The sequence below is a fragment of the Anolis sagrei genome, chromosome 2 (assembly GCF_037176765.1).
Source record: "Anolis sagrei isolate rAnoSag1 chromosome 2, rAnoSag1.mat, whole genome shotgun sequence".
Lineage (NCBI taxonomy): Eukaryota > Metazoa > Chordata > Lepidosauria > Squamata > Dactyloidae > Anolis > Anolis sagrei.
In genome coordinates, this window is record NC_090022.1 from 32,524,345 (window position 1) to 32,537,034 (window position 12,690).

Below are 12,690 nucleotides of genomic sequence, written 5' to 3' on the forward strand. Positions count from 1 at the left end.
GTATAAAGAATTAACAGTCAGCTCTTCACTACACTACTTAATACCTATTTTTCTATGCAGCTATCCTGTGATGTCGCTGCAGACACAGTTATGACAGTTTTATACTATTTATTTATGTATTTGAAACATTTATATTCTGCCCTTCTCACCCTGCAGGGAACTCAGGGCGGAACACAACATATATACGGCAAACATTCAGTACCAGGACATAAAAACATAAACATATACAAACATTAAAATCACTTATATCCACTTTAAAATCAGTTGCTTAAAAACCATCTCAGCCACTTCAACTATCGTGACTCCATCCTAGTCACGTTGACCATAAAATAAAATCCAAATCGTGCAGTGATTCCTTTTTTAGGCCAACCAGCAGGGGCAAAGTTTATCTCACTGTCTTTTAAAGCCCTCTGTCTTCTTCATCAGGCAAGAACACATAGAAAGGCAAAGCTTTCTACCTCTATATCCTTCCTTCTATAAGCAAGATGTAGACCTGTAACTCAATGTCACTTTTCTCCCCCTGTGTGATTTTTCACAATCTGTGGACTTTGAAAGTTAGTATGCTGAATTTTGTGTTTCTCTTTGGTCTACTAAAGGGATCGTCGCAATGGGCACTTTAGATGTTGAATTAAGGAGGAACCAATGATCTATGAGAAGATAAGGGCTGAGGACTTAATCAGCTTGGTTCTATAGTTTAAATAGGTATCATGGGAACTATAGCTCAGGGAATTCGACTAGAGCTCACTAGCAGAGACTTCTAAGTAATTTACCAAGGATTCAATAGGCTGAAGCCATGGGAATTAAAATTGCATGAAACAGATGTCATAATATAATGCAAATATTTCCCTAAATAGTTTCTTCCAGAAAACCCAGAAAGCATAGAGGAAGAATGAAACGGGGATGGTGTGGTGTGGATATGCATGCAGTTGTTTAAAAAGCTGGTAAGTAAACCAAGTGGTCTCCTGAAACATAATCTCTGATATTTTTCCTATCAAGTATTGCATTTTAGACTTTACACCAAATGTTTCCAATAGGATTCTTTTCTTGGTCTGCTTCACATATCATTCAGAATCCTCAGATGTATATACAAACCAAATGGAAAAAAAATGTATTTAGAATAGGCTGGATATTTTCCCCCTGAAAATGAATATCTACATATAAGCAACCTTTCGAGGAAAAACATGTTTTACTTACAAAATTGAGAGATTGGGGCATCTAGCTGGGGCACGTTTCCTCCTTTCGCATTAAGCTTCTGAACTTGTGTGGGTGGCACAGGTTTGTGGGACTGCCCAGTGGCTCGGTACATGGCTTGGACCCATAGGATACGGTCTTGTTCATCATCGCTTGCAAAAATCACAGTGTCACCTTCTTTCACTGCATTGAAAAATGCTCTGCCACCTTCCAAACCTGATGGAAATCAGAAATGAGTCAATAAAAAGGGCAGGGCATAGAGTATGTGGTCATTACCTACCTAGCATTAATGGCTTTGCATCCTAAGAGCAAAGGATCTCATTCTGCTTCGGCCAAAAACTTTCCTTTATCCTCTTTCTCACTGTAGTGCCTCTATTGCTTCTGAAAAGGCCTTCATAATCATGGACAGTCTTCAGAACAAAGCAAGAGATTGCACCTGAGGGATGGAATATGAGATCTTCTCTTGTGCAGGCATTTATGTCAAGGGCTCTTTGGAGCAGATGTACCTATGTGTCCAACAAACAAATTGGGGCAATTAAAAATAAAGAACACCAGAAAACGTTATTGCTTACCTGGTTGTGGGTCCGTGTAGTCCACTGTGTATCCATCAAGTTGCAACAGCTCTTGGGGTTCTGCTTTTTTTTCTCGGTAACTGCACATAGCAAATGTGTACTGGCTAACCTGCAGAAAATCATAAAGCTTAAATAGCAACCAATCATTGATAGAAGAAACATCAAAAGCTGAAACATTTGCACATATTTGTTCCTTGATATATTATCTCAAGTAAACTCCTCAAATGTGAAATCTCTCCACAAGTATGATAGGGGATCTAATTCAGGTAGGAAATGTAAAAGAGCATCTTGCAATCTGACAGCACATGGAAAAGAGTTCTTCTTTTACTGAATTAGCAAATGGTCTTTAGGATGCTCTTAGAAGAACACCAATCAGTCCAAAGAAGCAATGAATCTGTGAAGAAGACACAGATCTGTGAAGGAGCTAAACAGTATTCCTTGAGAGACACTTCAGACTTTGAATTGCTTAAGTGTACACTTAAGATTTGTAAACTATACTCCTAGAAATGGAATGTGTATTTGAAAGCAGATGCATCATACTGATATAGTTACCAGGCAGCCTTAATTGGCTCACCTCTCTTTTAAGTATACAATATGTGACAAATGTGGGCCTTTTATTGTGCACTGAATTAAAGTTTCAACTCATCACAAAGGGCATGCTGCAAAATGGTTCTACTAGGCCTGTAGTACTGTGCCCTATGAAAGCCCTATGTGTTTGGTTTAAAAGACAGCTGCTCTGGCATTATCAGAAATGTTTTAGCATGACAGGCAGCATGGCATGCCATAATGAGAACATCTGCTAGCACAACTAGTGGCTGACTCATAGCCTTCGGGCTAAGAATGAAGTGGAAGAGTCCAAAGTCTGGTCGAGAAGTAACAATCTCTGTCCAACAAATCAGGGTTTGGCGACCAAGATGAAGTACTTGCTTGCTTGTTGCCCTTCCTTTGTTCCATCATTTGCATGACATGATGCAAATATTTCTCTCTCTCCCTCCTTCCCTCTCTCTATACCATATATACTCAAGCATAAGTTGATTTTTTCAGCCCTTTTAAGGCTGAAAAAGCCTCCCCTTGGCTTATACTTGAGTCAAAGTCATTTATTATTTTACTCGGTTATTATTATTTTATGACATTTATTATTTTGCTCTATTTATTATTATTGCTATTATTACATTTATTATTTTTGTTGAAGGCTTTCATAGTCAGAATCACTGGGTTGTTGTTGGTGTTTCGGGCTATATGGCCATGTTCTAGAAGCATTCTCTCCTAACGTTTCACCTGCATCTATGGCAGACATCCTCAGAGGTTGTGAGGCTTCTAGAACATGGCCATATAGCCCGAAAAGCCTACAACAACCAATTTATTATTTTACTCTATTATTATTACATTTATTATTTTACTCTATTTATTATTATTGCATTTATTATTTTACTCTATTTATAATTGTTACGATTATATTTCCATTATTTTACTCTATCATGATTGCTATTATTACATTTATTATTTTACTCTATTATTACTGTTATTACTGCATCCCATTATTTAACTCTATTATTATTATTATTATTATTATTATTATTATTACATTTACTATTTTACTCTATTATTATTGGAAGGATACACAGGTACATTTACATTGAAGAAGGTTAGAATAATGGTTTAATCAGAGTTGGACAGTCTTATCTTAAATTACAGTTTTATGTAATTTAACCTATGGATGCCTCAATTAATGTAATATTATCAGTACCTATTTTTATATTGAAATTTACCAGTAGCTGCTGCATTTCCCACTCTCAGCTTATACTTTAGTCAATATGTTTCCCCAGTTTTTTGTGGTAAAATTAGGTGTCTCGGCTTATATTCGGTTCGGCTTATACTCAAGTATATATGGTATATATAAAACTTATAACTGGACTGGGAAACTGTTATGAATCAAGATTATGAATCAAGATTATCACATTGTAACCAAGCTGTCAATCATCCCTGTGTGTTCTAAATAATTTATGTAAACTGAATTTGTATTATAAATACCCCACAAAAGGCAGCAGAACAGAAAGTTATATTTCTTAAAATAGTATACAGCTACAATACATAATTTAAATACATCAAAAGTTTTCCCTTGCCAAAAAGACCTCAATGCCTCTGGAAGTCTGGCACCATCTCACCCACTCCCATATATTCAATAAAATAATTCCATATAATAGTAATCCCTTGTGTATTTTAAGAGGCCAAAGTCATTCTCTTCTACTCTTGTGTTAGATACGGGTCATAGCTTTTCCTTAGCAGTTTCTTCCCTAACCCCCCTGCAAAGAATCTATGATAGGAAGATTAACTTCAAAACTGAAAAAATGTCATCATGTCTCAGGTATATGAGCTGACAACTGAGCACTCTCCATCCTTTGCCGAATTCCATCAGAACAGTACACTTACTGTAAATAGTAAGCAAGCTGGTAGCAAGGAATCAAAATGGCATTTTGTTACCTTATAACATTCTTTTACAATACTTATAGAAATGACTTTTCATTGTTTCCAGGGCTTTTTTTCAAAATAGAAAAGCATTGTCCAGAAGGAAGACTCTATATGCTTTGAAAACTCTTGTCATTCATTCAGCGAGTGCCAGAGTGACACACTGTCACAAACAATGTGAGCTAAACTGTTGGTCACCAGTCATATTAAAGCAATCTTTAAACTGCACAGATCTGTACAATTCTTGTCACTGGTCCTGTAAATGGCAGCTCTCACTCCTCCAAGTTACCATCTATCTGCATGACATGATGCATTCAATGTCAAAATCTTGACGGCAGTCTTTTTAGTGGCTTCGGGGAGCTTTGACATCGCCTTTAGGTGCCCATCAGGCTGCATCAAGACCCAGCTTGTACTCAACATTTTTTTTTCAAAAACCAGGATTGTCTAGTAGAAGGCAGTTAGAAACCAGAGGATTTTCCTGTGCTCTAGGCTAAGAACAATGGAATTTACTGTCAAACGATTTTGAAATGACTTTGTTAAGGTTGTGTCACATTCTGGATTCCTTGCATAATTATATTGGTTTGGACATTTCCTTGACCTCTGGAAGAAACTTTGGCTTCTGCTGGTTCCTTAAAACTCCTGTATCAATGAATTGTGCTTGTCATTTGAAGAAAAATAGAAAAAGGGGAGGGGGGCGGAACGGAGAGAAATCTCATACAAATGCAGTCTGATTAAATGTGAAAGTCCATTCGTTGCAATGTATACTATACTATACAGAAACTGCCGTTACAGGGAAAAGCTAGATATGAATACCCTCTACATATTATAAAATGTAATTTCTTTACAAAGTAGTTGACAGTTTCATGCAAGTGAGGTTAATTCAGTGCCATGCTGCCCTCCACTGGCCTCAAATTCGTATTAATGATATGCTTGTAATGTTCCTCTTCTAAGTAAGTTCTCCTCACATGCAGACTGCAGAGGTGGGAAAACTCCTTGACAGAGTAAGAATGCAAAAAGACAGCCATTCCCCAACTTATATTCCAAGAGGCATAGTCTGACTATATCATGCATGCTTTGATCAGGAGCACTGTTGTGGGGACATAGGAGAGGGAATAGGCATGTCCTTCCCAAATATGAATTCTGGCACCACATTAATTTTTCCCTTCAGCCTTGAACTTTTTTTTAGCATTATAGAGAGTGAAATATTGAAAATGATTCATGCCTAGACCATAAAAGAACAAGTCAGTTATTTGAGACATCAGTGCCTGTGTGTGCCCATCATTATAGTTTCACTCCTGCTTTCAAAGCATGCTGATACTACCATGGGGCACTGTTTGACCAGATATAGAACAGGTGCTCTGTTCAGTACTGGGAAAGTTACATTGAAGTGTTAGAGTAGAGGGTTGAAAGCCCTGTGGCCTTTTCTGCAGTGCACAATGTTCTGCACTGAGATACAATGGAGTCTGATGCTGTGTCACCTGTGTGGAAGAACAATTCAGCTAACCACCAAACCCCTGGTGACACAATGGGTTAAACCCTTGTGCTGGGAGGACTGCTGACCAAAAGGTCAGCAGTTTGAATCCAGGAAGTGGGGTGAGCTCCCATCTGTCAGTTCCAGCTTCTCATGTGGGGACATGAGAGAAGCCTCACACAGGATGGTAAAACATCTGGGCATCCCCTGGGTAATGCCTTTGTAGATGGCCAATTCTCTCAAACCAGAAATGACTTGCAATTTCCCAAGTCATTCCTGACATGGAGAAGAAAAAAACATCTGCCACTCTCATTAGGAAATGCAAAGGTTGCAGTGGAGAGTACAATCTGGTTCATTGTGGATGGCAACAAGGCAATGTATTGTTGAAGGCTTCATGGCCAGAATCACTGGGTTGTTACCTCACAACCTCTGAGGATGGTTGCCACAGATGCAGGTGAAACGTCAGGAGAGAATGCTTCTAAAACATGGCCATACAGCCTGAAAAACCTACAACAACCCGGCCACAAGGCATTTTGATTTATGAGCATAAAAATATACTTCTCAACTTCCACAGTCAGTGCCAGCATGGTCTAATTTATATGATACTGCGGAAGTTGAAAAGAATATTTTCTGTGCTCATAAATCACATTGCATCAATAACCATAGGAAATCCCTTGTTGATAATGGGGATCAAAATTTCTCTACTTTCAATTCCCCTTGACCATTTGCTTTCCTCTTAATACTCAGCTCCCTAACCCCCATTTCTCATGGCTGTCACTCTTATGTCTGCTCCTGTAGCATTCAAAACAATCGCCTCTGCATCCTCCCCAAAAAACACAAAGCAGAACAAATCCCAAAGAAGGAGGTCTTTGCTCCACCTTTAGCAAGACTGTAAATAATGCTTAGGGATAATGCAGAGGGCATCCTACCCACTTCTCACTCTCCTTAACATCATGAGGACAACTTCTGTCATGTTTCTACTGCCCGCTCTTCAGTGACAAATGCAGTCTGTCAAAGCAGCACTATCCCTTGCCCGGCCCTTTTATAGTTGACTATGCCCATTTTGTACTCTTGACCATTGTTTTTTGTCAAACCTTGTCTGATGGAGTTATAATTGCAATCGGTTTAAGTTTTTATTGTCATGTTTTAGGAAGATTTTTGTGTTTTTTGATGCTTTTATTTTAATCTGTCTGTAATACTTTCCTCTTGGCAATTGAATGTTTTGCCGTATATGTTGGAAACTGCCCTGAGTCCCTTTGGGGAGATAGGGTGGCATACAAATAAAGTTTTATTTAATTTTGTTATTATAAGGAATAGTCAATAAGTTTAATTATCTTAGGTTTCCTTCAATGAGCTCTGAAAGATTCACAGGATAACACCTTTATGTGTTTGGAATACATTTACAAGACCTCTTGTGGATACCTGAAACTGCAGATGAGAGTGAACCTTATATTATGTCTATACTTGGACTGGAGGTATACTACATAATAGCACTGGAGGACATAGAAGAATGGCCCACAAACAGTTTCTAGGGTAGGGGATACTTTTGGCAAATGAGTAAATGGAACTGTGGCTAACGAGCCTGAAGATAATGGGTTGTACTGTACATGTTCCCCTCTTTTCTGCTTTGTCTTTGTAATTAAATGGTCAAGTTAAAGAATGACTGTCCCAAGGTGATTGCTTGAGTGTCACAGCTCAGTGGGTGTTAAAACCCAGATGTCTCAAGTTCCTACAGTCTCTTATATAGAACCTATTGAAATTGGTCCTTCAGGTAGGGAACTGATTTTGGTTTGGATGAACAAGAGCAACCCTGGCAGATCTCTTACTTTAGTGAGAAATAACAAGGTTTTCTCCAGAAGACTGACAACAACAACAACAACAATATTTGAAACACAACAAGAAGAGTCCACAGCAGACAAGATAACTCTGATGGCTGTTGAATTGGATCACATATCGGACACTTCCCAAGTGTCTAGGACTGTGTGATGTATCGGCGAATAATGCGTGCAGATCCCAGTAAGGTGGTCTTCTGCAGCTGGCAGATGGTAATCTTGTCAGTGCCGATTGTGTTTAAGTGCAGGCCAAGGTCTTTAGGCACCACACCCAGTAGAATTAATATAATATAACAATTCTTTATTTATATCCCACTTTTCTCCCTCACCGGACATATACAAATAGTGTAAACAGCAATCCAAATACATCAGTAATGAGTATAATATTGTTTAGAGGCATCATGACATGATTTTGAAAAGTTTTATGCATTTGTTTTAGCAATCTCAAGAGTTTCTTTGTCAGAAAAATAACAGGAAGTAGTAAAAAAGCAAAAAGCAGCCAAAGACATAATGTAACTACTACTTCCCCACCAAATGCATGTATAACAGCAACAGTAGTTACTTTTCAAATATTCTGAATAGTAACATGAACAAATAACATTTCAAAAGTAGCATTTTAAGCTGTGTTCAATGCATGTTCACCTTTCTAGTTATACAGGGTTAGTCAAAATGAATAGGCCAATAAGAAAATTAATTGTACCCGAATTGGCCTATTCATTTTGACTAACCCTGTATATCATTCTCCAGAATGTACTGAGGCTCCATCTACACTGCCATATAATCCAGTTTCTGAATCCGGATTATCTGCTTTGAACTGGATTATATGACAGCGTAGACTCTATAATTCAGTTCAAAGCAGATAATCTGGATTCTGAAGATTGATTATATGGCTGTGTAGAACCAGCCTGAGTCCCCTGTACTCGTCTGAGATTGAACGTCTGAGTCAGGGACTGTCTTCTTTTGATTGATCTATAAATCACTCTTAAAGCTTCAAAACGATGTAAACAAACAAACACCAATTTTCTGGTTCATCACTCCCATTATTTTTATATTCAGAAGGATACATGTCCTAGTAGGATGGCAGGAAAGTCATTATCTTCATATATGTAGCATGTTGCTGCCACCTCCTGGGCAACCATGGATATTATAAGACTAATTTACAATCTCAAACTCCCAGATGCTCAGTTAAAGTAATTCAATCTGAAATACTACATGAGCATTAAGTGAGGGATGCCAGCAGATATTACATTTCTGAAGGAGGCTGATTTATTTATCTAGAATTAAAACATCGTTTTTCCTCTTACAATTGAGAGTACGTTCACCAATTCAGCCAAAGCACTCTTAATTTGCTATTTGTTTAGTACACATCACTCCTTATTTCCATTTTAAAATTTCTTCCATGTAGAACTGAACTTCACAATAACTGAATACAGGATTCAATAATCTGTAGAATATGTAACTGCTTGAATCAGTAAAACCTGTTTGATACCTATAGATAACAAACATTCAGAAGGCCTATTATGTGTTCCAGTTCCATTTCCTAGATGTCCTCCCTCAGAAACTCATTCTCCCTCAACAACACATTGTACATATCTCAGGCAGGATTTTATCAATTTTATTCCTAGTACATTTGGCCCTGCTCACTGTGTTCTATTTCTCTATCATGTTATTTTGAAACTGTTTATTTTATTTTGTTATTTCATGTATTTATTTTGATGATATAATAATAATAATAAAGCTTTATTTGTACCCTGCTACCATCTCCCTAAGGGACTTGGTGTGGCTTACATGAGGCCAAGCCCACAACACATCAATAAACAAAAGCAATAACAATAATCAATACAAAACAGTTAAAATAAACTCAAAACAGAAAATATACAATAAGCAATAACAATATCAAAACATACAGCATTTAAAAACCTATGGCCGGGCCAAATGTAATAATTCAAGTTTACAATTAAAAATGCTGGGCATGAACAAGGTAAAGCAAATTAGGATAGGATTTTCAAAGAAAGATGAGGGCGTGCAGACAATCCTAAGTCAATGTTAAAGTGCATTTGAGGACATATTGCTAAGAGTTTTCCTTATTCTGGGAAGGCACACTGGAACAACCACATTTTCAGGCTCCTCCTAAAGACTGCCAGCGATGGGGCATGTCTGATGTCCTTAGGCAGTGAATTCCAGAGTCGAGGGGCTACCACCGAGAAGGCCCTCTCCCTCGTCCCCACCAATCGTTCACCAATGAATGGCAGCCAATGGAGCTTCTTGTATTTTATTTTGCAATTTTGGGCTTGGTCTCATGTTAGCCGCCCCAAGTCCTCTTTGGAGAGATGGTGGCAGGTTATAAATAAACTTTATTATTATTTATTATTATAGTGCACATATCAGCCATGTCCCCATGGCTGACTGATGGTCAGCATGAATCCAAAGGCTGCCTTGGCATATATGGAGATATTCCATCCATGAGGAAGAAAACCCTTGTCAATCAAAGTTCCTATTCCTTCAGATGAGTCCTAAGAGCTTATAGATGTATTCTTCAGATTTATATTGATCATATGTCCACAAGGGATCTGTGAAAGCATGCACACCAAGAAACAGGTTTTCCCCACAGATTCTGTATAATGTCTCTATATGGATGTAGAATGCTTTAACAGAGCTACAGTCATCCTACAACATTCGCTGGGGTTGGAGCACAGAACCTCTGTAAAAGTGAAAAGCCTCAAATGAAGAAATTGCTACTTTTAAAAAAAAAACATGAGAGGGCATCTCTTTGGGAATTTCTGAGTCTTCTAGCATGACTATATGGTTGACTTCTACTGGAAATTGACCACAAAATTACTCTGGACGACCTAGAGATTCCTAGAGAGATGTTTTCTCTAGAAATCTCTAGGTCTTCCCATGTGGCTGGAAGAAGCTAACTATAGAGTCATGCCAGAGGACTTAGAGATTAAAAGAGAAGGTTTTAATTAAGACCTTGAAGAATCATAACTGCAAAAATCTAAACCACAAATGTGAAGGACAATTATATAGTCTTCTTACGGTTCGTCACTACTCTCCACATTCCTAGTTACTTTCATGTTTGGGCATATGCCTAGTATGATAACTTCTTGTCTAATGAAACATTTGAATAATTTCTTGCACCAACTCAGATTTACACTATACTAATTAACACTAATTAACCAACTGTTTCATTTGCATTCTGAATTGCAAACTAAAGTCATTCATATATTTTCTACTTAGGGAAGAAGTGTTCTCCAAAAGACACGCTTTAATGAAAGGACCATGGACTTCCTATGAGAACTACATCCACGTTTTTGCATTGATAAATACTCTTTGATGAAAAGGTTGGAGTACATATACTAATTTGCTCTTCATGTGGTCAACTCTGCCACTCAAAATTACCACTACTCGTTTCATTGAGTAATAGTAAAAAAATGTCTCTGTTCCAGTCATACTTTCATAATCTCATTCCTGCAGTTCATTGCTGACTTTTCTTCAGACCTTCAGGTCTCAAAACAAGAATTCATAATTTGTAAAATTTCCCTTTTCTGTAATAATAGTCTCAGATAATATTTTGATCAGCAAATTGATTAAGTCTGGACTATACAGGAAACTGGCAACAAAGACTGGCAACAAAGATCCGCCTAGTCAAAGCCATGGTATTCCCTGTAGTAACCTACGGATGTGAGAGCTGGACCTTAGGGAAGGCTGAGTGAAGGAAGATCGATGCTTTTGAGCTGTGGTGCTGAAGGAAAGTGCTGAGAGTGCCTTGGACTGCGAGAAGATCCAACCAGTCCATCCTCCAGGAAATAAAGCCCGGCTGCTCACTGGAGGGAAGGATACTAGAGACAAAGTTGAAGTACTTTGGCCACATCATGAGGAGACAGCAAAGCCTAGAGAAGACAATTATGCTGGGGAAAGTGGAAGGCAAAAGGAAGAGGGGCCGACCAAGGACAAGATGGATGGATGGCATCCTTGAAGTGACTGGACTGACCTTGAAGGAGCTGGGGGTGGTGACGGCCGACATGGAGCTCTGGCGTGGGCTGGTCCATGAAGTCACGAAGAGTCGGAGATGACTGAACGAATGAACAACAACAACATACAGGAATGTTGTCAGATGGATCCATTACTTTTGGAGAAACTGTCCTTAAAGAGTCATCAATATATTTGTTTCAAACTGGAAGGAGGTCTAGAATGGAGAACCATTGCTTTTCAATATTTGTATCAATGACTTGATTTGATTGGATGAAGAGAATCCTTATCAAGTTTGCAGATTACACAAAACTAGAAGAGCTGACTAATACATTAGAAGGTAGAAATGAACTAGAAAAAATTATCAGATATTACTAAAATGATATTTAGTAAAATGCTTGACAGTCAAAATGCTTGACATAGCAGTATAGCTATGGAACCAATTGCCTAGAGAGGTAAAAGGGTCTCAGTCTTTGGATGTCTTCCAAAATGAGTGGATAGCTACCTCTTGGGAATGTTTTAGTTGGAAATCCTGCAGTAAAAAGAAGTTTGAACTCAATGGTCCACGAGTCTCCTTCAAACTCTATGATTCCATGTATTATGTCAATTTTCTATAAGCAAATACAGTATGATTCCTGTTATCTCCAGGAGCGCATTCCAAGATGATCCCAGGGTCCCTGAATTTTGAGATATTTGGCTTGAAACAAACTATAAAACCACACTGGGGGGACCAAGAGAGGCCAGCAAACACTTTGGGAGGGGAGAGAGGTTTTTTTGGAATATGAGGAAGTGAAACTATGATATCAAATCTATAGATAAAGTGTACTGTGTTTATTTGGCCAAAACACAATGCACTTTTCTCTCAGGATTCTTGAAGTAGGATATGTTTTTTTTAAAAAAAGAACAGCCTGAAATAAAATAAGAATGCAGTAGACATGGGGAAATATGTTTTGAACTAGAGTTAAGAACAGCAAACTATTCTAATAAGCCCATCAAAGAAGAATAGTCTAAATTGCCCACTTAAATGTGGCAAGCTCTTGGAGTTGCTCTAATCATGGCAGAGAGATGGTTGAGTTCGAAGGCATCCTTCCTACAAAAAGCTTGAAAGTGGCCATTGATGGAATGAATGATGTGACTGAAAATATTCTGAGGACTCGATTTTAAAGTACAGAAGAACATGTATGCA

At 38.1% G+C, this 12,690-nt stretch overlaps 1 protein-coding gene across 13 annotated transcripts in view; it reads right to left on the bottom strand.

The window, feature by feature from the left end:
• The window catches only part of CADPS (calcium dependent secretion activator), a 437,940-nt gene that overhangs the window by 182,503 nt on the left and 242,747 nt on the right, over positions 1-12,690 (bottom strand). For all 13 annotated transcript variants that reach the window (XM_067463444.1, XM_067463445.1, XM_060766448.2 and 10 more), the window contains exons 10-11: positions 1,764-1,872; positions 1,195-1,407 (exon numbers count right to left, since the gene is read on the bottom strand). In XM_067463444.1, coding sequence (XP_067319545.1) covers positions 1,195-1,407; positions 1,764-1,872 — 322 coding nt within the window. The remainder of the gene's footprint in view (positions 1-1,194; positions 1,408-1,763; positions 1,873-12,690) is intronic.